Source organism: Rhipicephalus microplus, chromosome X (genome assembly GCF_043290135.1).
Source record: "Rhipicephalus microplus isolate Deutch F79 chromosome X, USDA_Rmic, whole genome shotgun sequence".
Lineage (NCBI taxonomy): Eukaryota > Metazoa > Arthropoda > Arachnida > Ixodida > Ixodidae > Rhipicephalus > Rhipicephalus microplus.
Genome location: NC_134710.1, coordinates 433,934,040 through 433,961,613, shown reverse-complemented (window position 1 = coordinate 433,961,613; position 27,574 = coordinate 433,934,040). Strand labels below are relative to the sequence as shown.

At 48.1% G+C, this 27,574-nt stretch overlaps 1 protein-coding gene and 23 non-coding genes across 24 annotated transcripts; all 24 read right to left on the bottom strand.

The window, feature by feature from the left end:
- Positions 1–30: 30 nt before the first annotated feature.
- Positions 31–112, bottom strand: TRNAS-UGA (transfer RNA serine (anticodon UGA)). The gene has a single exon. It is a non-coding gene; the product is annotated as a tRNA-Ser (tRNA).
- A 1,002-nt stretch (positions 113–1,114) lies between these two features.
- On the bottom strand, positions 1,115–1,196 carry TRNAS-UGA (transfer RNA serine (anticodon UGA)). The gene has a single exon. It is a non-coding gene; the product is annotated as a tRNA-Ser (tRNA).
- A 540-nt stretch (positions 1,197–1,736) lies between these two features.
- Positions 1,737–1,818, bottom strand: TRNAS-UGA (transfer RNA serine (anticodon UGA)). Its single transcript has one exon. It is a non-coding gene; the product is annotated as a tRNA-Ser (tRNA).
- A 228-nt stretch (positions 1,819–2,046) lies between these two features.
- Positions 2,047–2,128, bottom strand: TRNAS-UGA (transfer RNA serine (anticodon UGA)). The gene has a single exon. It is a non-coding gene; the product is annotated as a tRNA-Ser (tRNA).
- A 535-nt stretch (positions 2,129–2,663) lies between these two features.
- Positions 2,664–2,745, bottom strand: TRNAS-UGA (transfer RNA serine (anticodon UGA)). Its single transcript has one exon. It is a non-coding gene; the product is annotated as a tRNA-Ser (tRNA).
- A 1,154-nt stretch (positions 2,746–3,899) lies between these two features.
- TRNAS-UGA (transfer RNA serine (anticodon UGA)) lies at positions 3,900–3,981 on the bottom strand. The gene has a single exon. It is a non-coding gene; the product is annotated as a tRNA-Ser (tRNA).
- Positions 3,982–4,983: 1,002 nt separating this feature from the next.
- On the bottom strand, positions 4,984–5,065 carry TRNAS-UGA (transfer RNA serine (anticodon UGA)). Its single transcript has one exon. It is a non-coding gene; the product is annotated as a tRNA-Ser (tRNA).
- Positions 5,066–5,605: 540 nt separating this feature from the next.
- TRNAS-UGA (transfer RNA serine (anticodon UGA)) lies at positions 5,606–5,687 on the bottom strand. Its single transcript has one exon. It is a non-coding gene; the product is annotated as a tRNA-Ser (tRNA).
- Positions 5,688–5,915: 228 nt separating this feature from the next.
- Positions 5,916–5,997, bottom strand: TRNAS-UGA (transfer RNA serine (anticodon UGA)). Its single transcript has one exon. It is a non-coding gene; the product is annotated as a tRNA-Ser (tRNA).
- A 535-nt stretch (positions 5,998–6,532) lies between these two features.
- TRNAS-UGA (transfer RNA serine (anticodon UGA)) lies at positions 6,533–6,614 on the bottom strand. Its single transcript has one exon. It is a non-coding gene; the product is annotated as a tRNA-Ser (tRNA).
- Positions 6,615–7,769: 1,155 nt separating this feature from the next.
- Positions 7,770–7,851, bottom strand: TRNAS-UGA (transfer RNA serine (anticodon UGA)). Its single transcript has one exon. It is a non-coding gene; the product is annotated as a tRNA-Ser (tRNA).
- A 1,158-nt stretch (positions 7,852–9,009) lies between these two features.
- Positions 9,010–9,091, bottom strand: TRNAS-UGA (transfer RNA serine (anticodon UGA)). Its single transcript has one exon. It is a non-coding gene; the product is annotated as a tRNA-Ser (tRNA).
- Positions 9,092–9,472: 381 nt separating this feature from the next.
- TRNAS-UGA (transfer RNA serine (anticodon UGA)) lies at positions 9,473–9,554 on the bottom strand. The gene has a single exon. It is a non-coding gene; the product is annotated as a tRNA-Ser (tRNA).
- A 3,162-nt stretch (positions 9,555–12,716) lies between these two features.
- Positions 12,717–14,561, bottom strand: LOC142776576 (uncharacterized). Its single transcript, XM_075880477.1, has one exon. The coding sequence runs from the start codon at positions 14,549–14,551 to the stop codon at positions 13,286–13,288; it is 1,266 nt and encodes a 421-aa protein (XP_075736592.1). The 5' UTR covers positions 14,552–14,561; the 3' UTR covers positions 12,717–13,285.
- An 898-nt stretch (positions 14,562–15,459) lies between these two features.
- Positions 15,460–15,541, bottom strand: TRNAS-UGA (transfer RNA serine (anticodon UGA)). Its single transcript has one exon. It is a non-coding gene; the product is annotated as a tRNA-Ser (tRNA).
- Positions 15,542–16,078: 537 nt separating this feature from the next.
- Positions 16,079–16,160, bottom strand: TRNAS-UGA (transfer RNA serine (anticodon UGA)). The gene has a single exon. It is a non-coding gene; the product is annotated as a tRNA-Ser (tRNA).
- A 382-nt stretch (positions 16,161–16,542) lies between these two features.
- TRNAS-UGA (transfer RNA serine (anticodon UGA)) lies at positions 16,543–16,624 on the bottom strand. The gene has a single exon. It is a non-coding gene; the product is annotated as a tRNA-Ser (tRNA).
- Positions 16,625–16,854: 230 nt separating this feature from the next.
- On the bottom strand, positions 16,855–16,936 carry TRNAS-UGA (transfer RNA serine (anticodon UGA)). The gene has a single exon. It is a non-coding gene; the product is annotated as a tRNA-Ser (tRNA).
- Positions 16,937–17,471: 535 nt separating this feature from the next.
- Positions 17,472–17,553, bottom strand: TRNAP-UGG (transfer RNA proline (anticodon UGG)). Its single transcript has one exon. It is a non-coding gene; the product is annotated as a tRNA-Pro (tRNA).
- Positions 17,554–18,090: 537 nt separating this feature from the next.
- TRNAS-UGA (transfer RNA serine (anticodon UGA)) lies at positions 18,091–18,174 on the bottom strand. Its single transcript has one exon. It is a non-coding gene; the product is annotated as a tRNA-Ser (tRNA).
- A 999-nt stretch (positions 18,175–19,173) lies between these two features.
- TRNAS-UGA (transfer RNA serine (anticodon UGA)) lies at positions 19,174–19,255 on the bottom strand. Its single transcript has one exon. It is a non-coding gene; the product is annotated as a tRNA-Ser (tRNA).
- Positions 19,256–20,412: 1,157 nt separating this feature from the next.
- Positions 20,413–20,494, bottom strand: TRNAS-UGA (transfer RNA serine (anticodon UGA)). Its single transcript has one exon. It is a non-coding gene; the product is annotated as a tRNA-Ser (tRNA).
- A 1,001-nt stretch (positions 20,495–21,495) lies between these two features.
- TRNAS-UGA (transfer RNA serine (anticodon UGA)) lies at positions 21,496–21,577 on the bottom strand. Its single transcript has one exon. It is a non-coding gene; the product is annotated as a tRNA-Ser (tRNA).
- Positions 21,578–22,734: 1,157 nt separating this feature from the next.
- TRNAS-UGA (transfer RNA serine (anticodon UGA)) lies at positions 22,735–22,816 on the bottom strand. The gene has a single exon. It is a non-coding gene; the product is annotated as a tRNA-Ser (tRNA).
- Between the last annotated feature and the right edge of the window lie 4,758 nt (positions 22,817–27,574).

Sequence of the window (27,574 nt, the reverse complement as noted above, 5' to 3'; positions counted from 1 at the left end):
TGCCGAGAAGAGAGATACAAAACGAGAAAACGCAGTCGGCAGGGTTCCAACCTGCGCGGGAAGAACCCAATGGTTTTCAAGATCATCACCTTAACCGCTCGGCCACGACTGCAGCGACGGTGTCATCTGCTATTTCACTCTGAACATAGCCGTTTATATCGAGAAGATAAAACAAAACGAGGAAACGCAGTCGGCAGGGTTCGATCCTTAGCGGGAAATACCCAATGGTTTTCAAGACCATCGCTTTACCCACTCCGCCCCGACTGCGGCGAGGGCATCATCTGATAATTCACTCTGAACATAGCCGTTTATGTCGAGAATAGGAAAACAGAACGAGAAACCCAGTCGACTGGATTCAAACCTGCGCGGGAAGAACCCAATGGTTTTCAAGATAATCGCCTTAACCACTCCGCCACGACTGCGGCGATGGCGTCAACTCCTATTTTACTCTTAACATTGTCGACTCTGTCGAGATGAGAAAAACGAAACCAGGAAACGCAGTCGGCGGGGTTCGATCCTGCGCGGGAAGAACCGAAAGGTTTTCAAGACAATCACCTTAACCACTCAGCCACGACTGCGGCGCCGTTGTCATCTGCTATATCACTCTGAATATAGTCGTTTATGTCGAGAAGAGAAAAAAAACGTGGAAACGCAGTCGTCAGGGTTCGAACGTGTGCGGAAAGATCCCAATGGTTTTTAAGTCCAACGTCTTAACCACTCTGCCACGACAACGGCGGCGGCATCAACTCCTATTTCACTTTTAACGTAGCCGTTTTATGTCGAGGAGAGAAAATAAACGAAGAAACGCCGTCGGCAGGGTTCGAACCTGCGCGAGAAGAACCCGGAGGTTTTCAAGACTATCACCTTAACCACTCGGCCACGACTGCGGTGATGGCGTCAACTCCTTTTTCACTCTTAACATAGTCGACTATGTCGAGATGAGAAAAACGAAACGAAGAAACGCAGTCGGCAGGGTTCGATCCTGTGCGGGAAGAACCCAAAGGTTTTCAAGACAATCACCTTAACCACTCAGCCACGACTGCGGCGCCGTTGTCATCTGCTATATCACTCTGAACATAGTCGTTTATGTCGAGAAAAGAAAAAAACGAGGAAACACAGTCGGCAGGGTTCGAACCTGCGCGGAAAGAACCCAATGGTTTTCATGACCACCGCCTTAACCACTCGGCCACGACTGCGACGACGGCGTCATCTCCTATATCACTTTTAACATAGTCGACTATGTCGAGAAGAGGAAAAACAAAACGAGGAAACGCAGTGGGCACGGTTCGATCCTGCGCAGGAAGAACCCAATGCTTTTCAAGACCATCGCCTGAACCACTCGGCCAAGACAACGGCGACGGCGTCAACTTCTATTTCACTCTTAACGTAGCTGTTTTATGTCGAGAAGAGAAAACAAAACGAGAAAACGCAGTCAGCAGGGTTTGAACCTGCGCAGGAAAAACCCAACGGTTTTAAAGACCATCGCCTTAACCACTCGGTCACAACTAAAGCGACGGCGTCTCCTGCGATTTCATTCTGAACAAAGTCGTTTATGTCAAGAAGTTAAAAAAACGAGGAAACGCTGTCGGCAGGGTTCGATCCTGAGCGGGAAGAACCCAATGGTTTTCAAGACCATCGCTTTACTCACTCCGCCCAGACTGCGGCGAGGTTATCATCTGCTATTTCGCTCTGAACATAGTCGTTTATGCCGAAAAGAGAGATACAAAACGAGAAAACGCAGTCGGCAGCGTTCGAACCTGCGCGAGAAGAACCCAATGGTTCTCAAGACCATCACCTTAACCACTCGGCCACGACTGCAGCGACGGTGTTATCTGCTATTTCACTCTGAACATAGCCGTTTATATTGAGAAGATAAAACAAAACCAGGAAACGCAGTCGGCAGGGTTCGATCCTTAGCGGGAAGAACCCAATGGTTTTAAAGACCATCGCTCTACCCACTCCGCCCCGACTGCGGCGAGGGCATCATCTCTTAATTCACTCTGAACATAGCCGTTTATGTTGAGAATAGAAAAACAGAACGAGAAACCCAGTCGACAGGATTCAAACCTGCGCGGGAAGAACCCAATGGTTTTCAAGACCATCGCCTTAACCACTCCGCCACGACTGCGGCGATGGCGTCAACTCCTCTTTCACTCTTAACATAGTCGACTATGTCGAGAAGAGAAAAACGAAGCGAAGAAAAGCAGTCGGTGGGGTTTGATCCTGCGCGGGAAGAACCCAAACGTTTTCAAGACAATCACCTTAACCACTCAGCCACGACTGCGGCGCTGTTGTCATCTGCTATATCACTCTGAACATAGTCGTTTATGTCGAGAAGAGAAAAAAACGAGGAAACGCAGTCGACAGGGTTCGAACATGCGCGGAAAGATCCCAATGGTTTTCAAGTCCAACGTCTTAACCACTCGGCCACGACAACGGCGGCGGCGTCAACTCCTATTTCACTTTTAACGTAGCCGTTTTATGTCGAGAAGAGAAAATAAACGAAGAAACGCCGTCGGCAGGGTTCGAACCTGCGCGAGAAGAACCCAATGGTTTTCAAGACCATCGTATTAACCACTCAGCCACGACTGCGGCGCCGTTGTCATCTGCTATATCACTCTGAACATAGTCGTTTATGTCGAGAAGAGAAAAAAATGAGGAAACGCAGTCGGCAGGGTTCGAATCTGCGTGCAATGAACCCAATAGTTTTCAAGACTATCGCCTTAACCACTCGGCCACGACTGCGGTGGTGGCGTCAACTCCTTTTTCACTCTTAACATAGTCGACTATGTCGAGATGAGAAAAACGAAACGAAGAAACGCAGTCGGCAGGGTTCGATCCTGCGCGGGAAGAACCCAAAGGTTTTCAAGACAATCACCTAAACCACTCAGCAACGACTGCGGCGCCGTTGTCATCTGCTATATCACTCTGAACATAGTCGTTCATGTCGAGAAGAGAAAAAAACGAGGAAACGCAGTCGGCAGGGTTCGAACCTAAGCGGAAAGAACCCAATGGTTTTCAAGACCACCGCCTTAACTACTCGGGCACGACTGCGACGACGGCGTCATCTCCTATATCACTTTTAACATAGTCGACTATGTCGAGAAGAGGAAAAACAAAACGAGGAAACGCAGTGGGCAGGGTTCGATCCTGCGCGGAAAGAACCCAATGGTTTTCAAGACCATCGCCTTAACCACTTGGTCAAGACAACGGCGACGGCGACAACTCCCATTTCACTCTTAACGTAGCTGTTTTATGTCGAGAAGAAAAAAAACGAGAAAACACAGTCGGCAGGGTTCGAACCTGCATGGAAAGAACCCAATGGTTTTCAAGACCATCGCTTTAACCACTCGGTCACGACTGCGGCGACGGCGTCTCCTGCGATTTCACTCTGAACAAAGTTGTTTATGTCGAGAAGTAAAAAAACACGAGGAAACGCCGTCGGCACAGTTCGATCCTGAGCGGAAAGAACCCAAAGGTTTTCAAGACCATCGCCTTAACCACTCCGCATCGATGGCGACAGCGGCTTCATCTGGTATTTCACTCTGAACATAGTCGTTTATGTCGAGAAGAGAAAAAAACGAGGAAACGCAGTCGACAGGGCTCGAACATGCGCGGAAAGATCCCATTGGTTTTCAAGACCAACGTCTTAACCACTCGGCCACGACGACGGCGGCGGTGTCAACTCCTATTTCACTCTTAACGTAGCCGTTTTATGTCGAGAAGAGAAAAAAAAACGAGAAAACGCCGTCGGCCGGGTTCAAACCTGCGCGGGAAGAACCCAATGGTTTTCAAGACCATCGTATTAACCACTCGGCCATGACTGCGGCGACGGCGTCAACTCCTATTTAACTCTTTTACATAGCCGTTTATGTCGAGAAGCGAAAAAAACAAGGAAACGCAGTCGGCAGGGTTTGAACCTGCACGGTAAGAGCCCTGTGGTTTTCAAGACCATCGCCTTAACCACTCGGCCATGACCGCGGCGAGGGCGTCAACTCCTATTTCACTTTTAACATAGCCGACTATGTCGAGAAGATAAAAACAAAACGAGGAAACGCAGTCGGCTTGGTTCGATCCTGTGCGGGAAGAATCCAATGGTTTTCAAGACCATCGCCTTAACCACTCGGCCATGACAACGGTGACGGCGTTAACTCCTATTTCACTCTTATAATAGCCATTTAAGTCGAGAAGAGAAAAAAAACAATGTAACGCAGTCGACAGGGTTCGAACCTGCGCAGGAAAAACCCAACGGTTGTCGAGACGATCGCCTTAACCACTCGGTCACAACTACAGTGACGGCGTCTCCTGCGATTTCACTCTGAACAAAGTCGATTATGTCGAGAAATGAAAAAAAAACGAGGAAACGCAGTCGGCAAGGTTCGATCCTGAGCGGGAAAAACCCAATGGTTTTCAAGACCATCGCTTTACCCACTCCGCCCCAACTGCGGCGAGGGCATCATCTGCTATTTCACTCTGAACATAGCCGTTTATGTCGAGAAGAGAAAAAAAAACGTGGAAACGCAGTCGTCAGGGTTCGAACGTGTGCGGAAAGATCCCAATGGTTTTTAAGTCCAACGTCTTAACCACTCTGCCACGACAACGGCGGCGGCATCAACTCCTATTTCACTTTTAACGTAGCCGTTTTATGTCGAGGAGAGAAAATAAACGAAGAAACGCCGTCGGCCGGGTTCGAACCTGCGCGAGAAGAACCCGGAGGTTTTCAAGACTATCACCTTAACCACTCGGCCACGACTGCGGTGATGGCGTCAACTCCTTTTTCACTCTTAACATAGTCGACTATGTCGAGATGAGAAAAACGAAACGAAGAAACGCAGTCGGCAGGGTTCGATCCTGTGCGGGAAGAACCCAAAGGTTTTCAAGACAATCACCTTAACCACTCAGCCACGACTGCGGCGCCGTTGTCATCTGCTATATCACTCTGAACATAGTCGTTTATGTCGAGAAAAGAAAAAAACGAGGAAACACAGTCGGCAGGGTTCGAACCTGCGCGGAAAGAACCCAATGGTTTTCATGACCACCGCCTTAACCACTCGGCCACGACTGCGACGACGGCGTCATCTCCTATATCACTTTTAACATAGTCGACTATGTCGAGAAGAGGAAAAACAAAACGAGGAAACGCAGTGGGCACGGTTCGATCCTGCGCAGGAAGAACCCAATGGTTTTCAAGACCATCGCCTGAACCACTCGGCCAAGACAACGGCGACGGCGTCAACTTCTATTTCACTCTTAACGTAGCTGTTTTATGTCGAGAAGAGAAAACAAAACGAGAAAACGCAGTCAGCAGGGTTTGAACCTGCGCAGGAAAAACCCAACGGTTTTAAAGACCATCGCCTTAACCACTCGGTCACAACTAAAGCGACGGCGTCTCCTGCGATTTCATTCTGAACAAAGTCGTTTATGTCAAGAAGTTAAAAAAACGAGGAAACGCTGTCGGCAGGGTTCGATCCTGAGCGGGAAGAACCCAATGGTTTTCAAGACCATCGCTTTACTCACTCCGCCCAGACTGCGGCGAGGTTATCATCTGCTATTTCGCTCTGAACATAGTCGTTTATGCCGAAAAGAGAGATACAAAACGAGAAAACGCAGTCGGCAGCGTTTGAACCTGCGCGAGAAGAACCCAATGGTTCTCAAGACCATCACCTTAACCACTCGGCCACGACTGCAGCGACGGTGTTATTTGCTATTTCACTCTGAACATAGCCGTTTATATTGAGAAGATAAAACAAAACCAGGAAACGCAGTCGGCAGGGTTCGATCCTTAGCGGGAAGAACCCAATGGTTTTAAAGACCATCGCTCTACCCACTCCGCCCCGACTGCGGCGAGGGCATCATCTCTTAATTCACTCTGAACATAGCCGTTTATGTTGAGAATAGAAAAACAGAACGAGAAACCCAGTCGACAGGATTCAAACCTGCGCGGGAAGAACCCAATGGTTTTCAAGACCATCGCCTTAACCACTCCGCCACGACTGCGGCGATGGCGTCAACTCCTCTTTCACTCTTAACATAGTCGACTATGTCGAGAAGAGAAAAACGAAGCGAAGAAAAGCAGTCGGTGGGGTTTGATCCTGCGCGGGAAGAACCCAAACGTTTTCAAGACAATCACCTTAACCACTCAGCCACGACTGCGGCGCTGTTGTCATCTGCTATATCACTCTGAACATAGTCGTTTATGTCGAGAAGAGAAAAAAACGAGGAAACGCAGTCGACAGGGTTCGAACATGCGCGGAAAGATCCCAATGGTTTTCAAGTCCAACGTCTTAACCACTCGGCCACGACAACGGCGGCGGCGTCAACTCCTATTTCACTTTTAACGTAGCCGTTTTATGTCGAGAAGAGAAAATAAACGAAGAAACGCCGTCGGCAGGGTTCGAACCTGCGCGAGAAGAACCCAATGGTTTTCAAGACCATCGTATTAACCACTCAGCCACGACTGCGGCGCCGTTGTCATCTGCTATATCACTCTGAACATAGTCGTTTATGTCGAGAAGAGAAAAAAATGAGGAAACGCAGTCGGCAGGGTTCGAATCTGCGTGCAATGAACCCAATAGTTTTCAAGACTATCGCCTTAACCACTCGGCCACGACTGCGGTGGTGGCGTCAACTCCTTTTTCACTCTTAACATAGTCGACTATGTCGAGATGAGAAAAACGAAACGAAGAAACGCAGTCGGCAGGGTTCGATCCTGCGCGGGAAGAACCCAAAGGTTTTCAAGACAATCACCTAAACCACTCAGCAACGACTGCGGCGCCGTTGTCATCTGCTATATCACTCTGAACATAGTCGTTCATGTCGAGAAGAGAAAAAAACGAGGAAACGCAGTCGGCAGGGTTCGAACCTAAGCGGAAAGAACCCAATGGTTTTCAAGACCACCGCCTTAACTACTCGGGCACGACTGCGACGACGGCGTCATCTCCTATATCACTTTTAACATAGTCGACTATGTCGAGAAGAGGAAAAACAAAACGAGGAAACGCAGTGGGCAGGGTTCGATCCTGCGCGGAAAGAACCCAATGGTTTTCAAGACCATCGCCTTAACCACTTGGTCAAGACAACGGCGACGGCGACAACTCCCATTTCACTCTTAACGTAGCTGTTTTATGTCGAGAAGAAAAAAAAACGAGAAAACACAGTCGGCAGGGTTCGAACCTGCATGGAAAGAACCCAATGGTTTTCAAGACCATCGCTTTAACCACTCGGTCACGACTGCGGCGACGGCGTCTCCTGCGATTTCACTCTGAACAAAGTTGTTTATGTCGAGAAGTAAAAAAACACGAGGAAACGCCGTCGGCACAGTTCGATCCTGAGCGGAAAGAACCCAAAGGTTTTCAAGACCATCGCCTTAACCACTCCGCATCGATGGCGACAGCGGCTTCATCTGGTATTTCACTCTGAACATAGTCGTTTATGTCGAGAAGAGAAAAAAACGAGGAAACGCAGTCGACAGGGCTCGAACATGCGCGGAAAGATCCCATTGGTTTTCAAGACCAACGTCTTAACCACTCGGCCACGACGACGGCGGCGGTGTCAACTCCTATTTCACTCTTAACGTAGCCGTTTTATGTCGAGAAGAGAAAAAAAAACGAGAAAACGCCGTCGGCCGGGTTCAAACCTGCGCGGGAAGAACCCAATGGTTTTCAAGACCATCGTATTAACCACTCGGCCATGACTGCGGCGACGGCGTCAACTCCTATTTAACTCTTTTACATAGCCGTTTATGTCGAGAAGCGAAAAAAACAAGGAAACGCAGTCGGCAGGGTTTGAACCTGCACGGTAAGAGCCCTGTGGTTTTCAAGACCATCGCCTTAACCACTCGGCCATGACCGCGGCGAGGGCGTCAACTCCTATTTCACTTTTAACATAGCCGACTATGTCGAGAAGATAAAAACAAAACGAGGAAACGCAGTCGGCTTGGTTCGATCCTGTGCGGGAAGAATCCAATGGTTTTCAAGACCATCGCCTTAACCACTCGGCCATGACAACGGTGACGGCGTTAACTCCTATTTCACTCTTATAATAGCCATTTAAGTCGAGAAGAGAAAAAAACAATGTAACGCAGTCGACAGGGTTCGAACCTGCGCAGGAAAAACCCAACGGTTGTCGAGACGATCGCCTTAACCACTCGGTCACAACTACAGTGACGGCGTCTCCTGCGATTTCACTCTGAACAAAGTCGATTATGTCGAGAAATGAAAAAAAAAAACGAGGAAACGCAGTCGGCAAGGTTCGATCCTGAGCGGGAAAAACCCAATGGTTTTCAAGACCATCGCTTTACCCACTCCGCCCCAACTGCGGCGAGGGCATCATCTGCTATTTCACTCTGAACATAGCCGTTTATGTCGAGAAGAAAAAAACAGAACGAGAAACCAAGTCGACAGGATTCAAACCTGCGCGGCAAGAACCCAGTGGTTTTCAAGACCATCGCCTTAACCACTCGACCACGACTGCGGCGATGGCGTCAACTCCTATTTCACTTTTAACATAGTCGACTATGTCGAGTAGAGGAAAAACAAAACGAGGAAACGCAGTGGGCACGGTTCGATCCTGCGCAGGAAGAACCCAATGGTTTTCAAGACCATCGCCTAAACCACTCGGCCAAGACAACGGCGACGGCGTCAACTCGTATTTCACTCTTAACGTAGCTGTTTTATGTCAAGAAGAGAAAACAAAACGAGGAAACGCAGTCGGCAGGGTTTGAACCTGCGCAGGAAAATCCAACGGTTTTCAAGACCATCGCCTTAACCACTCGGTCACTACAGCGACGGCGTCTCCTGCGATTTCATTCTGGACAAAGTCCTTTATGTCAAGAAGTTAAAAAAAACGAGGAAACGCTGTCGGCAGGGTTTGATCCTGAGCGGGAAGAACCCAATGGTTTTCAAGATCATCGCTTTACCCACTCCGCCCCGACTGCGGCGAGGTTATCATCTGCTATTTCACACTGAACATAGTCGTTTATGCCGAGAAGAGAGATACAAAACGAGAAAACGCAGTCGGCAGGGTTCCAACCTGCGCGGGAAGAACCCAATGGTTTTCAAGATCATCACCTTAACCGCTCGGCCACGACTGCAGCGACGGTGTCATCTGCTGTTTCACTCTGAACATAGCCGTTTATATCGAGAAGATAAAACAAAACGAGGAAACGCAGTCGGCAGGGTTCGATCCTTAGCGGGAAATACCCAATGGTTTTCAAGACCATCGCTTTACCCACTCCGCCCCGACTGCGGCGAGGGCATCATCTGATAATTCACTCTGAACATAGCCGTTTATGTCGAGAATAGGAAAACAGAACGAGAAACCCAGTCGACAGGATTCAAACCTGCGCGGGAAGAACCCAATGGTTTTCAAGACCATCGCCGTAACAACTCGGCCACGAATGCGGCAATGGCGTCAACTCCTCTTTCACTCTGAACATAGTCGTTTATGTCGAGAATAGAAAAAAACGAGGAAACGCAGTCAGCAGGGTTCGAACCTGCGCGTGAAGAACCCAATGGTTTTCAAGACCATCGCCTTAACCACTCGGCCACGACTGCTTTTTTTTTTTTTTTTCTTTATTGCCGGCTTCGCACAAAAGAAATACAATTTACGATCACTTTTAAACAAGTTTAAAAAAACACCAGCCTGGCTGTGACTGGTTTCATTTAAAACTGCTTCATTGTAGCCAACACATTCAACAACGACACCCATTCAGGTCTTTCTTCTCTGGAAGATAACACGTCTCTTATGTATACAATACTTTCCGTGAAGTATTCATGCGCACATCGGGCATCTTTATCTACGTGTCTTACTGCCATTCTAGTTCGCCACACGCTGTGAAGCACAAGCAACATAAACATATCATAAGGCACACCATCCTCATTTTCTACAGCCAAGAATCTAATACCGTGTGGTGTGATAGGCAAGTCCTTTTTCAAAGTACGCTGCAGAATGTCCCACAGAAAAACAGCATCCCAGCAATCAAGAAAAATGTGGTTGACAGTCTCGGGTTTCTTACAGATAAGGCAGTCCATCGACCACGGAACAAAGAAGCCCTTTTCTTGCAACCATGGTTTTACGGGCAATGTTCCGCTGTGCAGCTGAAAAAAAAATGTCTTTGCACTTGCGCGTACGGTCATCATTTTCACTCTCTTCAATACGTCACGTTCAGCACCAACCTGGTATACTGATCTGTAGATAGGCTGAGGCAGCATTACGTCACGTAAATCTCTGTAAAGACGTTTTCTCTTTACAACAGATAAATATTCCATTGAAAATCTCACTTTCAGTATTTCATATGCCATTATAACTTCTCTTAAATATCCACGTAGGTTACATTTCACAGACATACTTGATACCACATAATCAGGAATCTTATTAGAAAGTACAATTTGTAGAAATGTTCTCACAAACGGGTTACATTGGTCGCGTAAAAAAATATATCTAGACACAATTTGCTTGAGGAAGAGGTGAGCCAATCCTAAACCACCATTTCTTAGTGAATGAAATAAGTTTGTTCGACTCGTACGCTCCCAAACCGACCCCCAAACAAACACAGCTAAGACTCGATGCAATTTCTGCACATTTGCTCTTGACATAAATAGGAACTGCAGAACATACCATACTTTGCAAACAATGAACCAATTGCATGCAGTCGCTCTAGAAAACATAGAAAGTTCCCTACCACCCCAGTTTCTTGTCTTCTCACGAGTGCTCTCACATATCTCTTTCCAGTAATCATCCGTGTTTTTGTAATGCTGGAGGGGTACTCCGAGATACTTCGTCGGTACAAGTGACCAGTTCATATTTGCAAAGTTTTGTGGGGTGGTCTCCCAAGAACCATGCCACAAGCCTAGGCATTTGTCCCAGTTTACTGCACTGCCTGTCATCTTGCAAAAATAGGCCACATGACGTATCACTTCACTGACACTTTCCTTATCGCTACAAAACACGGCAATATCGTCGGCATATGTTAGCATTTTAACTTCACTGTTCATTAGCTGATACCCTTTTATTGTTTCATTGCTAATAATCTTCATGCAGAAAGGTTCCATATATATTGCAAATAATAAAGCCGAAATGGGATCACCTTGCCGCACACCGTTTGTCACTTGAAAGCTTTCAGTAAGTCGCCCATTAATTACAAGACTCGTAAAGCACTCTCTATAGGCCATTTTTACCCCTTCCAAAATGACAGACCCTACATTAACATATTCTAGTATCAAAAAAAGGATATCATGATTTACACGGTCAAAGGCTTTTTCCAGATCTAATTGCAACATTGCAACCTTGCTACCAAACACATCGCAACTCTCCAGCACGCTTCTCGCTACATGAACATTTGTATTTATTGTGCGTCCTTTTATACCACAAGTCTGGTGTGGTCCAAGTAGTATTTTCATCATCCTCTGCAACCTGCCTGCAAGAACCTTCATAAACACTTTATAGTCTGTGTTGGCTAAACTGATTGGTCGGTACGACTTGACGGACAATAATTTTTTGGGGTCGTCAGTTTTCGGTATGAGTATTACGTGCGTCTTTTTAAATGAGCCGGGCAGAACCTTTAATCTTATAGCCTCCGTGAAGACACGATGTAAGGCAACAGCAATAACACCTTTAAAAGTCTTGTACAATGCGGCACCAAATCCATCAGGTCCCGGTGCTTTGCCAGCCGCTAGGTCGTCAATAGCTTTTTCTATTTCGGACACTTCAATCGCTATCTCCAGCTGCTCTCTCTCGTTATCAGAGAGCTTTGGTATCAAATGCAGAAACTGATCCTCAAACCCTTCCTCTGCCTTCACTTTTCGGCCAAGTAAGCCTCGGAAATATTCAACAAATACTTGCTCAATTGCTGTCGCTTCACGTACAATACCGCTATCAGTTGCAATCGCTTTGATTTCATTTCGCTTGGCGTATCTTTTTTCATCCCCAAGTGCACGCTTTGTTGGTGTTTCGCCGAGAGATAATTTTTCCGCACGTGCCCTTATCACCGCACCTCTATATTTTTCAATGTCAATTGCCTCCAATTGGTTTTTTAACTGCCTTATTTCTTTTGTGTACTTTCCTGGCATTTTACTTTCTAGACTCAACGCAAAGTCTAACTGACATTGCAAATCTTTTTCTTTTTCCTTTTTGGCTCTATGTAACACACCGGATCTTTCTATGGCTTTCATCTTTGTTACCTCCTTAAAACGCTCCCAGGCTTCAATCACGTTCGCTTGAGGCTCAGCTAACATTTTGTTAATGGAATCCTGCACAGCTTCAACGAACAATTCATCTTTTAATAATAAGTCGTTTAATTTCCACACGTCCCAGTTAAAGCGTGTCTTCTTCTTTTTATACCCTATAGTGAACATTACTAAACTGTGGTCACTGAAAGACACACTTTTTACTTCATAATTCGAACATACTCGCATTAACTCTACTGACACATAGGCTCTGTCTAGCCTCGCATGGCTTTCGTTCTGAAAGTGTGTGAAGTGCTCTTCTGCAGAGAGCACATCACCAACATCTTCGAGATGACAATCTTGTACAATAGTGCAGAGTAGCGCTGCACTTTGGTCTTTTATGGCTGCTTTTTTTGCTCTGTCCTGAGGGTTGCAAACACAATTAAAGTCGCCGAGCATAATGACAATCCTGCCACAGCTAAGAAAAGTCTGTAAATTCTCAAACAATAATTTACGTTCAACTTCTTTGTTCGGTGCGTAAACACAGACAACTCGCCATTTTTTATTATTATATGTAAAATCGCAAACTATGAATCTCCCAGTACTAGACACAGTTACAGTCTCCTCAACTATACCAATAGAATTTTTAAGGAACAGTGCACAACCCGCCGACATTCCAACGGCATGAGACACACACACATCATACCGGGCTCTAAAAGGGGACACCATTCGGTCAGTCTGATCTTGCCCTTCAACTTTTGTTTCCTGAATGGCAATAACATCGAGATCACGTTCAAGCATCAAACGACTTAATTGATACTGCCTTCGTCGAGCGGCAAGTCCCCTGACATTGAGTGTCGCAACTCTCAATTCTGCTTCGACGCTCATAGCCATTAGGACGTGAATGGCCGTCCCGGCCACATGGTTCTCACCTCTGATGCTCCTTTATCACCATCAGGTCCAAGGTTCGATATGGTCTGATAGGTCCCCTTTCTTTTGATCACAAAAGTAGAGCGCCGCGCACGTTTCACGCAGCACATTATGCACACTTCACCACTGCGCTCCATTTGTTGGTGCTTCCGCCGGGTCAATACTTGTGTCACTTAATCCAGACCCCCACCTTACGGGGGCTTTTGATCTGAAGGGGGCCCCGCTGAAGACCCCTTCTGTTGATGATCTGTCAGTCGCTGATGCAATGTCTGCTGATTCGGCACTGGTTGCTGCTGCGGCGGTTGTGTCTGTTGCACCTGGGTTGGTGGGAGGTTCTCGGCTATTCGACGTTCGCTGAGGATGTTAGGTGCCGGTCTACGACGCACGTTCATCGCCTTGGCCGGTGGTTGTTCCACTTCTTTCATTGTAGCAGCCTTCTCGCCTTCCGCGTCTTCCCTGGGCCTTTTACATGTATTTGACGTGTCCATGTTTTCCGACATTTCTTCCTGTGCTGCAAGCGCCGTTATATCTTGTGTGTTCCTCGTGGATTGCACGTCTTTTGTAGAACCCTTGTCTTTGTTAAGCGTCGTCTCAGCACCTGTGGGGCGTGGCGTAAGGGGCGTCAACTTGGGTTTCGGTTCCTCCCGACGCGCCCCTATCAGCTCTTCTGCTTCAGCCTCGTCCATGTGATGCTCGGAAAGTTCTTCGCCCCCCGCGGGCCCTGCTACACTTGCATATGTTCTCATACAGCCGCTCTCATTATGCCCAAAACGCCGACACACTGTACAACGTGGGGCTCGGCAATCCCTCCTAATATGACCTGTTCCGCGGCAACGCAGGCATAGCGGTGCTCTTCCCGCGACGACAACTAGCGTGAGGTCTCCGGCAATCCGCAACTGATGTGGGAGGTCATCCACCGTGAGGCCAGCTTTAAGCCTGATGCTCACCACTCGCGTCGAAGAGCCTTTGTCCGTGCATCCATACACGCGCCAGCGCTCTCGCACTATTTCATTCACCTTGCCATAAGGAGCCAACGCTGCCCTCACCTCGTCGTCAGGAACGTTAAACAATAGCCAGTGTATCTTCAGCTTCGTATCCTGGTGGTTAGGGTCGATAGTGATACAGCGCTGGTTCTTCACCACAATGTCCCCAGCAGCGAGTATTCTCTTCTTGCCCTCCTCGTCCTTGAAAGTGATGGCCCAAACATGATTCATTTGGTACGCCCCCAAGGCAGCAACCTCGGGAAGCAAAGCCAAACGAATAAGAGCGTCCCTGAAATCCTCAACGCGATACGGCCGCGCCTTGATATCGGCGTGCAAAAAGACAGTATGCAGCGTTGAATCGTTTGATGGCAGTCGGGGCAAAATAATCTGATAATCCTGTGACGATTCGTCCATGTTCCTGGTACCACGACCGAGCTGGGCCGTTGATGCCGCTCCGATATCGCCGGAGCTCATGCCGCCACGTCCGTACACTACGGTGACCGGAAGTGGACTACTCCACTCGGCCACGACTGCAGCGACGGCGACAAGTCCCATTTCACTCTTAACGTAGCTGTTTTATGTCGAGAAGAGAAAAAAAACGAGAAAACGCAGTCGGCAGGGTTCGAACCTGCGTGGAAAGAACCCAATGGTTTTCAAGACCATCGCGTTAACCACTCGGTCACGACTACGGCGACGGCGTCAACTCCTATTTCACTTATAACATAGCCGACTATGTCGAGAAGATAAAAACAAAACGAGGAAACGCAGTCGGCATGGTTCGATCCTGTGCGGGAAGAATCCAATGGTTTTCAAGACCATCGCCTTAACCACTCGGCCGTGACAACGGTGACGGCGTTAACTCCTATTTCACTCTTATAATAGCCATTTAAGTCGAGAAGAGAAAAAAAACGATGTAACGCAGTCGACAGGGTTCGAACCTGCGCAAGAAAAACCCAACGGTTTTTGAGACGATCGCCTTAACCACTCGGTCACAACTACAGTGACGGCGTCTCCTGCGATTTCACTCGGAACAAAGTCGATTATGTCGAGAAATGAAAAAAAACGAGGAAACGCTGTCGGCAGGGTTCGATCCTGAGCGGGAAGAACCGAATGGTTTTCAAGACCATCGCTTTACCCACTCCGCCCTAACTGCGGCGAGGGCATCATCTGCTATTTCACTCTGAACATAGCCGTTTATGTCGAGAAGAGAAAAACAGAACGAGAAACCAAGTCGACAGGATTCAAACCTGCGCGGCAAGAACCAAATGGTTTTCAAGACCATCGCCTTAACCACTCGACCACGACTGCGGCGATGGCGTCAACTCCTATTTCACTCTTAACATAGTCGACTATGTCGAGAAGAGAAAAACGAAACTAAGAAACGCAGTCAGCAGGGTTCGAACCTGCTCGGGAAGAACCCAATGGTTTTCAAGATCATCGCCTTAATCACTCGGCCACGACTGCGGCGATGGCGTCAACTCCTATTTCACTTTTAACATAGTCGACTATGTCGAGTAGAGGAAAAACAAAACGAGGAAACGCAGTGGGCATGGTTCGATCCTGCACAGGAAGAACCCAATGGTTTTCAAGACCATCGCCTGAACCACTCGGCCAAGATAACGGCGACGGCGTCAACTCGTATTTCACTCTTAACGTAGCTGTTTTATGTCGAGAAGAGAAAACAAAACGAGGAAACGCAGTCGGCAGGGTTTGAACCTGCGCAGGAAAACCCAACGGTTTTCAAGACCATCGCCTTAACCACTCGGTCACTGCAGCGACGGCGTCTCCTGCGATTTCATTCTGAACAAAGTCGTTTATGTCAAGAAGTTAAAAAAAACGAGGAAACGCTGTCGGCAGGGTTCGATCCTGAGCGGGAAGAACCCAATGGTTTTCAAGACCATCGCTTTACCCACTCCGCCCCGACTGCGGCGAGGTTATCATCTGCTATTTCACTCTGAACATAGTCGTTTATGCCGAGAAGAGAGATACAAAACGAGAAAACGCAGTCGGCAGGGTTCCAACCTGCGCGGGAAGAACCCAATGGTTTTCAAGACCATCACCTTAACCGCTCGGCCACGACTGCAGCGACGGTGTCATTTGCTATTTCACTCTGAACATAGCCGTTTATATCGAGAAGTTAAAACAAAACGAGGAAACGCAGTCGGCAGGGTTCGATCCTCAGCGGGAAGAACCCAACAGTTTTCAAGACCATCGCTTTACCCACTCAACCACGACTGCGGTGATGGCGTCAACTCCTTTTTCACTCTTAACATAGTCGACTATGTCGAGATGAGTAAAACGAAACGAAGAAACGCAGTCGGCAGGGTTCGATCCTGCGCGGGAAGAACCCAAAGGTTTTCAAGACAATCACCTTAACCACTTAGCCACGACAGCGGCGCCGTTGTCATCTGCTATCTCACTCTGAACATAGTCGTTTATGTCGAGAAGAAAAAAAAACGAGGAAACGCAGTCAGCAGGGTTCAAACCTGCGCGGAAAGAACCCAATGGTTTTCAAGACCACCGCCTTAACCACTCGGCCACGACTGCGACGACGCCGTCATCTCCTATATCACTTTTAACATAGTCGACTATGTCGAGAAGAGGAAAAACAAAACGAGGAAACGCAGTGGGCAGGGTTCGATCCTGCGCGGGAAGAACCCAATGGTTTTCAAGACGATCGCCTTAACCACTTGGTCAAGACAACGGCGACGGCGACAACTCCCATTTCACTCTTAACGTAGCTGTTTTATGTCGAGAAGAGAAAAAAAACGAGAAAACGCAGTCGGCAGGGTTCGAACCTGCGTGGAAAGAACCCAATGGTTTTCAAGACCATCGCTTTAACCACTCGGTCACGACTGCGGCGACGGCGTCTCCTGCGATTTCACTCTGAACAAAATTGTTTATGTCGAGAAGTAAAAAAAAACGAGGAAACGCAGTCGGCAGAGTTCGATCCTGAGCGGGAAGAACCCAAAGGTTTTCAAGACCATCACCTTAACCACTCCGCATCGATGGCGACAGCGGCTTCATCTGGTATTTCACTCTTAACATAGTCGTTTATGTCGAGAAGAGAAAAAAACGAGGAAACGCAGTCGACAGGGTTCGAACATGCGCGGAAAGATCCCATTGGTTTTCAAGACCAACGTCCTAACCACTCGGCCACGACGACGGCGGCGGTGTCAACTCCTATTTCACTCTTAACGTAGCCGTTTTATGTCGAGAAGAGAAAAAAAAACGAGAAAACGCCGTCGGCCGGGTTCGAACCTGCGCGGGAAGAACCCAATGGTTTTCAAGACCATCGTATTAACCACTCGGTCATGACTGCGGCGACGGCGTCAACTCCTATTTAACTCTTTTACATAGCCGTTTATGTCGAGAAGCGAAAAAAACAAGGAAACGCAGTCGGCAGGGTTTGAACCTGCACGGTAAGAGCCCTGTGGTTTCCAAGACCATCGCCTTAACCACTCGGCCATGACTGCGGCGACGGCGTCAACTCCTATTTCACTTTTAACATAGCCGACTATGTCGAGAAGATAAAAACAAAACGAGGAAACGCAGTCGGCTTGGTTCGATCCTGTGCGGGAAGAATCCAATGGTTTTCAAGACCATCGCCTTAACCACTCGGCCATGACAACGGTGACGGCGTTAACTTCTATTTCACTCTTATAATAGCCATTTAAGTCGAGAAGAGAAAAAAAACAATGTAACGCAGTCGACAGGGTTCGAACCTGCGCAGGAAAAACCCAACGGTTTTCGAGACGATCGCCTTAACCACTCGGTCACAACTACAGTGACGGCGTCTCCTGCGATTTCACTCTGAACAAAGTCGATTATGTCGAGAAATGAAAAAAAAAACGAGGAAACGCAGTCGGCCAGGTTCGATCCTGAGCGGGAAAAACCCAATGGTTTTCAAGACCATCGCTTTACCCACTCCGACCCAACTGCGGCGAGGGTATCATCTGCTAATTCACTCTGAACATAGCCGTTTATGTCGAGAAGAAAAAAACAGAACGAGAAACCAAGTCGACAGGATTCAAACCTGCGCGGCAAGAACCCAATGGTTTTCAAGACCATCGCCTTAACCACTCGACCACGACTGCGGCGATGGCGTCAACTCCTATTTCACTTTTAACATAGTCGACTATGTCGAGTAGAGGAAAAACAAAACGAGGAAACGCAGTGGGCACGGTTCGATCCTGCGCAGGAAGAACCCAATGGTTTTCAAGACCATCGCCTGAACCACTCGGCCAAGACAACGGCGACGGCGTCAACTCGTATTTCACTCTTAACGTAGCTGTTTTATGTCAAGAAGAGAAAACAAAACGAGGAAACGCAGTCGGCAGGGTTTGAACCTGCGCAGGAAAATCCAACGGTTTTCAAGACCATTGCCTTAACCACTCGGTCACTACAGCGACGGCGTCTCCTGCGATTTCATTCTGAACAAAGTCGTTTATGTCAAGAAGTTAAAAAAACGAGGAAACGCTGTCGGCAGGGTTTGATCCTGAGCGGAAAGAACCCAATGGTTTTCAAGACCATCGCTTTACCCACTCCGCCCCGACTGCGGCGAGGTTATCATCTGCTATTTCACTCTGAACATAGTCGTTTATGCCGAGAAGAGAGATACCAAACGAGAAAACGCATTCGGCAGGGTTCCAACCTGCGCGGGAAGAACCCAATGGTTTTCAAGATCATCACCTTAACCGCTCGGCCACGACTGCAGCGACGGTGTCATCTGCTATTTCACTCTGAACATAACCGTTTATATCGAGAAGATAAAACAAAACTTGGAAACGCAGTCGGCAGGGTTCGATCCTTAGCGGGAAGAACCCAATGGTTTTCAAGACCATCGCTTTACCCACTCCGCCCCGACTGCGGCGAGGGCATCATCTGATAATTCACTCTGAACATAGCCGTTTATGTCGAGAATAGGAAAACAGAACGAGAAACCCAGTCGACAGGATTCAAACCTGCGCGGGAAGAACCCAATGGTTTTCAAGACCATATCCTTAACAACTCGGCCACGAATGCGGCGATGGCGTCAACTCCTCTTTCACTCTGAACATAGTCGTTTATGTCGAGAAGAGAAAAAAACGAGGAAACGCAGTCAGCAGGGTTCGAACCTGCGCGTGAAGAACCCAATGGTTTTCAAGACCATCGCCTTAACCACTCGGCCACGACTGCGGCGACGGCGTCATCTCCTATATCACTTTTAAAATAGTCGACTATGTCGAGAAGAGGAAAAACAAAACGAGGAAACGCAGTGGGCAGGGTTCGATCCTGCGCGGGAGGAACCCAATGGTTTTCAAGACCATCGCCTTAACCACTTGGTCAAGACAACGGCGATGGCGACAACTCCCATTTCACTCTTAACGTAGCTGTTTTATGTCGAGAAGAGAAAAAAAACGAGAGAACGCTGTCGGCAGGGTTCGAACCTGCGTGGAAAGAACCCAATGGTTTTCAAGACCATCGCGTTAACCACTCGGTCACGACTACGGCGACGGCGTCAACTCCTATTTCACTCTTAACATAGCCGTTTATGTCAAGAAGAGAAAAGAACGAGGAAACGCAGTCGGCAGGGTTTGAACTTACACAGGAAGAGCCCTTTGGTTTTCAAGACCATTGCCTTAACACTCGGCGACGACTGCGGCGACGGCGTCAACTCCTATTTCACTTTTAACATAGCCGACTATGTCGAGAAGATAAAAACAAAACGAGGAAACGCAGTCGGCATGGTTCGATCCTGTGCAGGAAGAATCCAATGGTTTTCAAGACTTTCGCCTTAACCACTCGTCCGTGACAACGCTGACGGCGTTAACTCCTATTTCACTCTTGTAATAGCCATTTAAGTCGAGAAGAGTAAAAAAACGATGTAACGCAGTCGACAGGGTTCGAACCTGCGCAGGAAAAACCCAACGGTTTTCGAGACGATCGCCTTAACCACTCGGTCACAACTACAGTGACGGCGTCTCCTGCGATTTCACTCTGAACAAAGTCGATTATGTCGAGAAATGAAAAAAAACGAGGAAACGCTGTCGGCAGGGTTCGATCCTGAGCGGGAAGAACCGAATGGTTTTCAAGAACATCGCTTTACCCACTCCGCCCTAACTGCGGCGAGGGCATCATCTGCTATTTCACTCTGAACATAGCCGTTTATGTCGAGAAGAGAAAAACAGAACGAGAAACCAAGTCGACAGGATTCAAACCTGCGCGGCAAGAACCAAATGGTTTTCAAGACCATCGCCTTAACCACTCGACCACGACTGCGGCGATGGCGTCAACTCCTATTTCACTCTTAACATAGTCGACTATGTCGAGAAGAGAAAAACGAAACTAAGAAACGCAGTCAGCAGGGTTCGAACCTGCTCGGGAAGAACCCAATGGTTTTCAAGATCATCGCCTTAATCACTCGGCCACGACTGCGGCGATGGCGTCAACTCCTATTTCACTTTTAACATAGTCGACTATGTCGAGTAGAGGAAAAACAAAACGAGGAAACGCAGTGGCCATGGTTCGATCCTGCACAGGAAGAACCCAATGGTTTTCAAGACCATCGCCTGAACCACTCGGCCAAGATAACGGCGACGGCGTCAACTCGTATTTCACTCTTAACGTAGCTGTTTTATGTCGAGAAGAGAAAACAAAACGAGGAAACGCAGTCGGCAGGGTTTGAACCTGCGCAGGAAAACCCAACGGTTTTCAAGACCATCGCCTTAACCACTCGGTCACTGCAGCGACGGCGTCTCCTGCGATTTCATTCTGAACAAAGTCGTTTATGTCAAGAAGTTAAAAAAAAACGAGGAAACGCTGTCGGCAGGGTTCGATCCTGAGCGGGAAGAACCCAATGGTTTTCAAGACCATCGCTTTACCCACTCCGCCCCGACTGCGGCGAGGTTATCATCTGCTATTTCACTCTGAACATAGTCGTTTATGCCGAGAAGAGAGATACCAAACGAGAAAACGCATTCGGCAGGGTTCCAACCTGCGCGGGAAGAACCCAATGGTTTTCAAGATCATCACCTTAACCGCTCGGCCACGACTGCAGCGACGGTGTCATCTGCTATTTCACTCTGAACATAACCGTTTATATCGAGAAGATAAAACAAAACTTGGAAACGCAGTCGGCAGGGTTCGATCCTTAGCGGGAAGAACCCAATGGTTTTCAAGACCATCGCTTTACCCACTCCGCCCCGACTGCGGCGAGGGCATCATCTGATAATTCACTCTGAACATAGCCGTTTATGTCGAGAATAGGAAAACAGAACGAGAAACCCAGTCGACAGGATTCAAACCTGCGCGGGAAGAACCCAATGGTTTTCAAGACCATATCCTTAACAACTCGGCCACGAATGCGGCGATGGCGTCAACTCCTCTTTCACTCTGAACATAGTCGTTTATGTCGAGAAGAGAAAAAAACGAGGAAACGCAGTCAGCAGGGTTCGAACCTGCGCGTGAAGAACCCAATGGTTTTCAAGACCATCGCCTTAACCACTCGGCCACGACTGCGGCGACGGCGTCATCTCCTATATCACTTTTAAAATAGTCGACTATGTCGAGAAGAGGAAAAACAAAACGAGGAAACGCAGTGGGCAGGGTTCGATCCTGCGCGGGAGGAACCCAATGGTTTTCAAGACCATCGCCTTAACCACTTGGTCAAGACAACGGCGATGGCGACAACTCCCATTTCACTCTTAACGTAGCTGTTTTATGTCGAGAAGAGAAAAAAAACGAGAGAACGCTGTCGGCAGGGTTCGAACCTGCGTGGAAAGAACCCAATGGTTTTCAAGACCATCGCGTTAACCACTCGGTCACGACTACGGCGACGGCGTCAACTCCTATTTCACTCTTAACATAGCCGTTTATGTCAAGAAGAGAAAAGAACGAGGAAACGCAGTCGGCAGGGTTTGAACTTACACAGGAAGAGCCCTTTGGTTTTCAAGACCATTGCCTTAACACTCGGCGACGACTGCGGCGACGGCGTCAACTCCTATTTCACTTTTAACATAGCCGACTATGTCGAGAAGATAAAAACAAAACGAGGAAACGCAGTCGGCATGGTTCGATCCTGTGCAGGAAGAATCCAATGGTTTTCAAGACTTTCGCCTTAACCACTCGTCCGTGACAACGCTGACGGCGTTAACTCCTATTTCACTCTTGTAATAGCCATTTAAGTCGAGAAGAGAAAAAAAACGATGTAACGCAGTCGACAGGGTTCGAACCTGCGCAGGAAAAACCCAACGGTTTTCGAGACGATCGCCTTAACCACTCGGTCACAACTACAGTGACGGCGTCTCCTGCGATTTCACTCTGAACAAAGTCGATTATGTCGAGAAATGAAAAAAAACGAGGAAACGCTGTCGGCAGGGTTCGATCCTGAGCGGGAAGAACCGAATGGTTTTCAAGAACATCGCTTTACCCACTCCGCCCTAACTGCGGCGAGGGCATCATCTGCTATTTCACTCTGAACATAGCCGTTTATGTCGAGAAGAGAAAAACAGAACGAGAAACCAAGTCGACAGGATTCAAACCTGCGCGGCAAGAACCAAATGGTTTTCAAGACCATCGCCTTAACCACTCGACCACGACTGCGGCGATGGCGTCAACTCCTATTTCACTCTTAACATAGTCGACTATGTCGAGAAGAGAAAAACGAAACTAAGAAACGCAGTCAGCAGGGTTCGAACCTGCTCGGGAAGAACCCAATGGTTTTCAAGATCATCGCCTTAATCACTCGGCCACGACTGCGGCGATGGCGTCAACTCCTATTTCACTTTTAACATAGTCGACTATGTCGAGTAGAGGAAAAACAAAACGAGGAAACGCAGTGGCCATGGTTCGATCCTGCACAGGAAGAACCCAATGGTTTTCAAGACCATCGCCTGAACCACTCGGCCAAGATAACGGCGACGGCGTCAACTCGTATTTCACTCTTAACGTAGCTGTTTTATGTCGAGAAGAGAAAACAAAACGAGGAAACGCAGTCGGCAGGGTTTGAACCTGCGCAGGAAAACCCAACGGTTTTCAAGACCATCGCCTTAACCACTCGGTCACTGCAGCGACGGCGTCTCCTGCGATTTCATTCTGAACAAAGTCGTTTATGTCAAGAAGTTAAAAAAAAACGAGGAAACGCTGTCGGCAGGGTTCGATCCTGAGCGGGAAGAACCCAATGGTTTTCAAGACCATCGCTTTACCCACTCCGCCCCGACTGCTTTTTTTTTTTTTTATTTATTGCCTGGCATGGACATTGTACAGGGCAATCATTGCACACACATATATTACAATACAAAGAAAAAGAAAAAGAAAAAAAAAACAAGCATTGCCATCAGTCCCATTTGTACTGATGTTGTCCTCTTAAAAATACTTAAGGTTTGCCAGGGGTTCAACCCTTGACAACCATTCTGGCTCGATATCCTCTATTTTGCTACACTCAATGAATGCAGACATGCTTTGCCTGAAATAAATTACTGCTGGTTTTGCGTCCGGGTCGAAATGGTATCCGGCCATTCGTGCACGCCATATACAGTGGAGACCGGTCAACATCACTACATCGAATGGGACCCCATCATCATTTGTTACTGCGAGGTACCTTATTCCGTGTGGGTCTAGTGGAAAATCCTTCTTTATTGTCCTCTGTAATATGTCCCAAAAATGTACCCCTTCCCAACAATGCAAAAAAACATGGTCTATTGTTTCTGGTTTCTTACATATCAAGCAGTGTGACCCCCATAGTGTAAAAAAACCCCGTTCCTCTGTGAAAGTCTTTACTGATAGTGTTCCTGTGTGTAACTTGAAGAAAAAAGTTTTCACCCCTGTAGGTACCTGCATGTTTCTCACCCGCTTCAGTACGTTTTGTCCCGGTCTTCCACTGTATATGGCCCTGTACAATGGTACTGGCAAAACCATAGCACATACATCTCTGTACAATTCTTTTCTTCTAACACTTGCTAGATAATCTATCGAAAAGCGTACAGATAAAAAACGTACACTGTCTACCACTTCCTTGAGATACCCACGCAACGTCACGGGCCGGCTATCCGTAGTAACAACAAAATCTGGTAAGGCACTGCCTAACCTGAGCTGGCATACCGTACGTAAAAACGGATCCCTGACGTCACGGAAAAACAAAAATCTATTTACTACTTGTCTCACAAATAGGTGCGCCAAACCAAGACCTCCGTCCTTCACGCGCCTGAACAAGTTGGTCCGTCTGCACCTTTCCCATTTCGAGCCCCATATAAAAACTGCGAACACTCTGTGCAGCCTTTGCACGTTGATCCTTGAACAATGTAACACCTGCATCACATACCACAGTTTAGCGATAAAAAACATGTTGCACACAGTAGCCCTAGCGAAAACAGACAGGTTCATGCCTTTCCACCTGTCTGCTTTTTCCTTCGTCTCTTTTGTTTGACGCGACCAATACTCCTCGCTGCCGTTATAACATTCCAGGGGAACACCGAGGTACCTTGTCGGTGTTTCCGTCCAGTGCACATTCGCAAAAAGGTCCGGCTTTGAAGGCCACCTTCCGTGCCAAAGCCCAAGAGATTTCGCCCAGTTTACGCGGCTTCCTGTGACGCTACAAAAATGTTTCACAACACTTATCGTTTCCTCTACACTTTCTTTGTTCGTACAACACACCGCAATGTCGTCTGCATATGCCAGCAGCTTAACTTCCACTGCCGCCAAGCTGAAGCTACGAATTTTTTCATTTTCATTTATCGCTAAGCACATCGCTTCGATGTAAATACAAAACAAAAGTGGACTGAGGGGGCAGCCCTGACGCACAGAACGCATTACGTGAATGGGGGCCCCCAAAGACTTGTTAACAATTAAACGTGTTGTGCAGTTCTGGTACGCCAAGGCCACTCCCTCCTTGATGATGGAACCGACATTAATATGATCTAAGATGACAAACAAAATCTCATGCACAACACAATCAAAAGCTTTCTCCAGGTCTATCTGGAGCACAGCAACGCCAAGTGAATCTTCGTCACAACACTCTAGCACACACCGCATCTTGTGAATGTTTGAGCTAATGGTTCTGCCTTTGATTCCACAAGTTTGGTGCTCTCCAACAATTTCTTTAATGACACCTTGAAGTCGCGCTGCCAGAACCTTCATAAAAATCTTGTAGTCGACATTGGTCAGCGATATGGGCCTATACGATGTCACCAGTTTAAGTTTTTCCCCTTCGTCCGTTTTAGGAATTAATATCGTATGCGCTTTGCTGAAGGAGGGCGGCAGAGTTTTCCGTTCGTACGCCTCATTGAACAGCTCAGCTAACCCCGGGGACAGTTCTATTCTAAACGTCTTATACTATGCTGCGGTTAGGCCATCGGGTCCCGGTGACTTTCCGGGGTTCAGATGACCAATCGCGCGTTCCACTTCACCTTCCGTTATTCTGCCTTCTAAAAGCTTTTTTGTGTCGTCACTAAGCCGCGGCAAGCGCTTGAGAAACTCTTCTTTAAAACTATGTACATTCGCTTTTCGAATTGCAAAAAGTGACTGATAATACGCAACAAAGGCCTGTTCGATGCTTTCATTGTCGCTCGCGAGAGTCCCGTTGCAATAGACCTTATCGATGTGGTTTCGGCGTCCTTGCGCTTTTTCGAGACCAAGCGCCCTTTTTGTGGGCGTCTCACCCGCGGCAAGATCATTTGCGCGCGCGCGAACCCAGGCGCCTCGATAACGCTCTCTGTCATGCAGTTCTAATTTTTCCTTGACACTGCGCACCTCGTCTTTGCAAGTCCCAGGCTCCCGACTTTCTAGGGCTATCAGCTGCTGCAGTGTTTTCTTAAGACTTCTTTCTTTTATTTGCGCTTCGAATTTTAGCGTGCTCGATCTGTCAAGCGCTTTCATTTTCACCTTCTGCTTTAAACACTCCCATTTCTCTGCTACTGTTTCCGTTTTTTCCATAAGCACTTCATTAATGGTCTCGTGCACTGCTTCTAAAAATGGTTCATCTTTTAGTAACAATGCGTTCAGTTTCCATAAATCCCAGTTGAAAACCTTACGCTGTTTCTTCATGCCTATGCGACACACAACCAAACAGTGATCTGAAAACGACACTGGCTCAACCGAAAAATCGTGACACATAGGCAATACATCTAGGGATAGGTATATGCGGTCTAAACGTGCATGGCTATTGCCATGAAATCGCGTGTAGATCACTTCGCGATTTGCTGCCACACATTCATACACGTCTTCCAAGTCATTTTCGGTTATTAATTTGCCTAGCACGTCACTGCTTTTGTCACGAACGCCAGTGCTATTGACTCTATCGCGAGCCCTTAAAACACAGTTAAAATCACCTAACAAAACCACCCTCTTATCACACTTTGTCCACTGAAACAGGTTAGAAAAAAACTGAGCACGCTCTTCTACACTATTCGGTGCGTATACGCATATAACTCTGAATTCAGTGGCACCATAAACAAAGTCACAATAAACAATTCTGCCCGACTGACATGAAAAAACACTTTGCACAAGAAGGCTTTGCAATTTTTTTACAAAAAGAACACAACCCGCGGACGTTCCTATCGAGTGGCTTACGACCGCGTAATATCGGTCAGTGAAACGGCGCACCATGCTCCCGGTCTCCTCCTCTCCGTCTACCTTAGTTTCCTGGACGGCTAGGACGTCTATGTCTTGGTCTGTGAGCAACCGATAGAACTGACTTTGCCTACGCCTAGCCGCCAACCCTCTGACGTTAAGCGTAGCTATACTGAATGGCGGAGTTAATTCCATAGTGACTTGTTCGCTAAAGGAGTAGGCCCGGAGCATGGCGCTTACCCTTCACGACCAGCCCTCGGCTAGCCGCCTCCAGGACCATCCTGCTTCCCAGCGCTGTTTTCTTTTGCCTTGTCCTCCAGTCTCCGGTCGGTAGGGACTTTCGGCTTAGGTTTGAGACTACGCCGCCTCCCTTGCGGCGCCTTCGCAGGCGGCTCCTGGCTGCTGGTGGACGACGTCCCGTCCTGCTCTACCGAGTCGTCGAGTGGACGCTTTAGCGTGGCGCTGGTCACGCACATCTCGTCGTCGCTGTCCGCCGCCGTCTCTCCCTGACCCTCCGTTGTATCAGCTGTCCCCACTGGAACCACGTCCGTCTCGACCCGCTCAGGCTCGGCCGCTGACGGGGCGCTGGCCGGTGTAGTCGAAAGCTGGCGAGTCTCCGGAAACTTGGGTGTGTCTGCCTGCGCCGCCCCTCCAGTAGTCACAGGGACCACTGGGCTTCCGACCCCTTTGGCGGCGTCCTCTGCCTCGGCCGCGTCCATGACGTGATCAGCCATCGCCTCGTTCTTCGCTGGCCCCATTGCACTGGCGTACGTTCGAACGCAATCCGCCTCGACGTGTCCGAAGCGTTTGCACCGCGAGCAACGGGGAACCTTGCACTCTCGGCGGACGTGCCCTTTGCCTTGGCAGCGCAAGCATTGCATCGGCCGACCAGGCACAACCAGCAAGGCCAGCTCTCCATCGATCCTGATCTGGTGCGGAAGGTCTTCGACC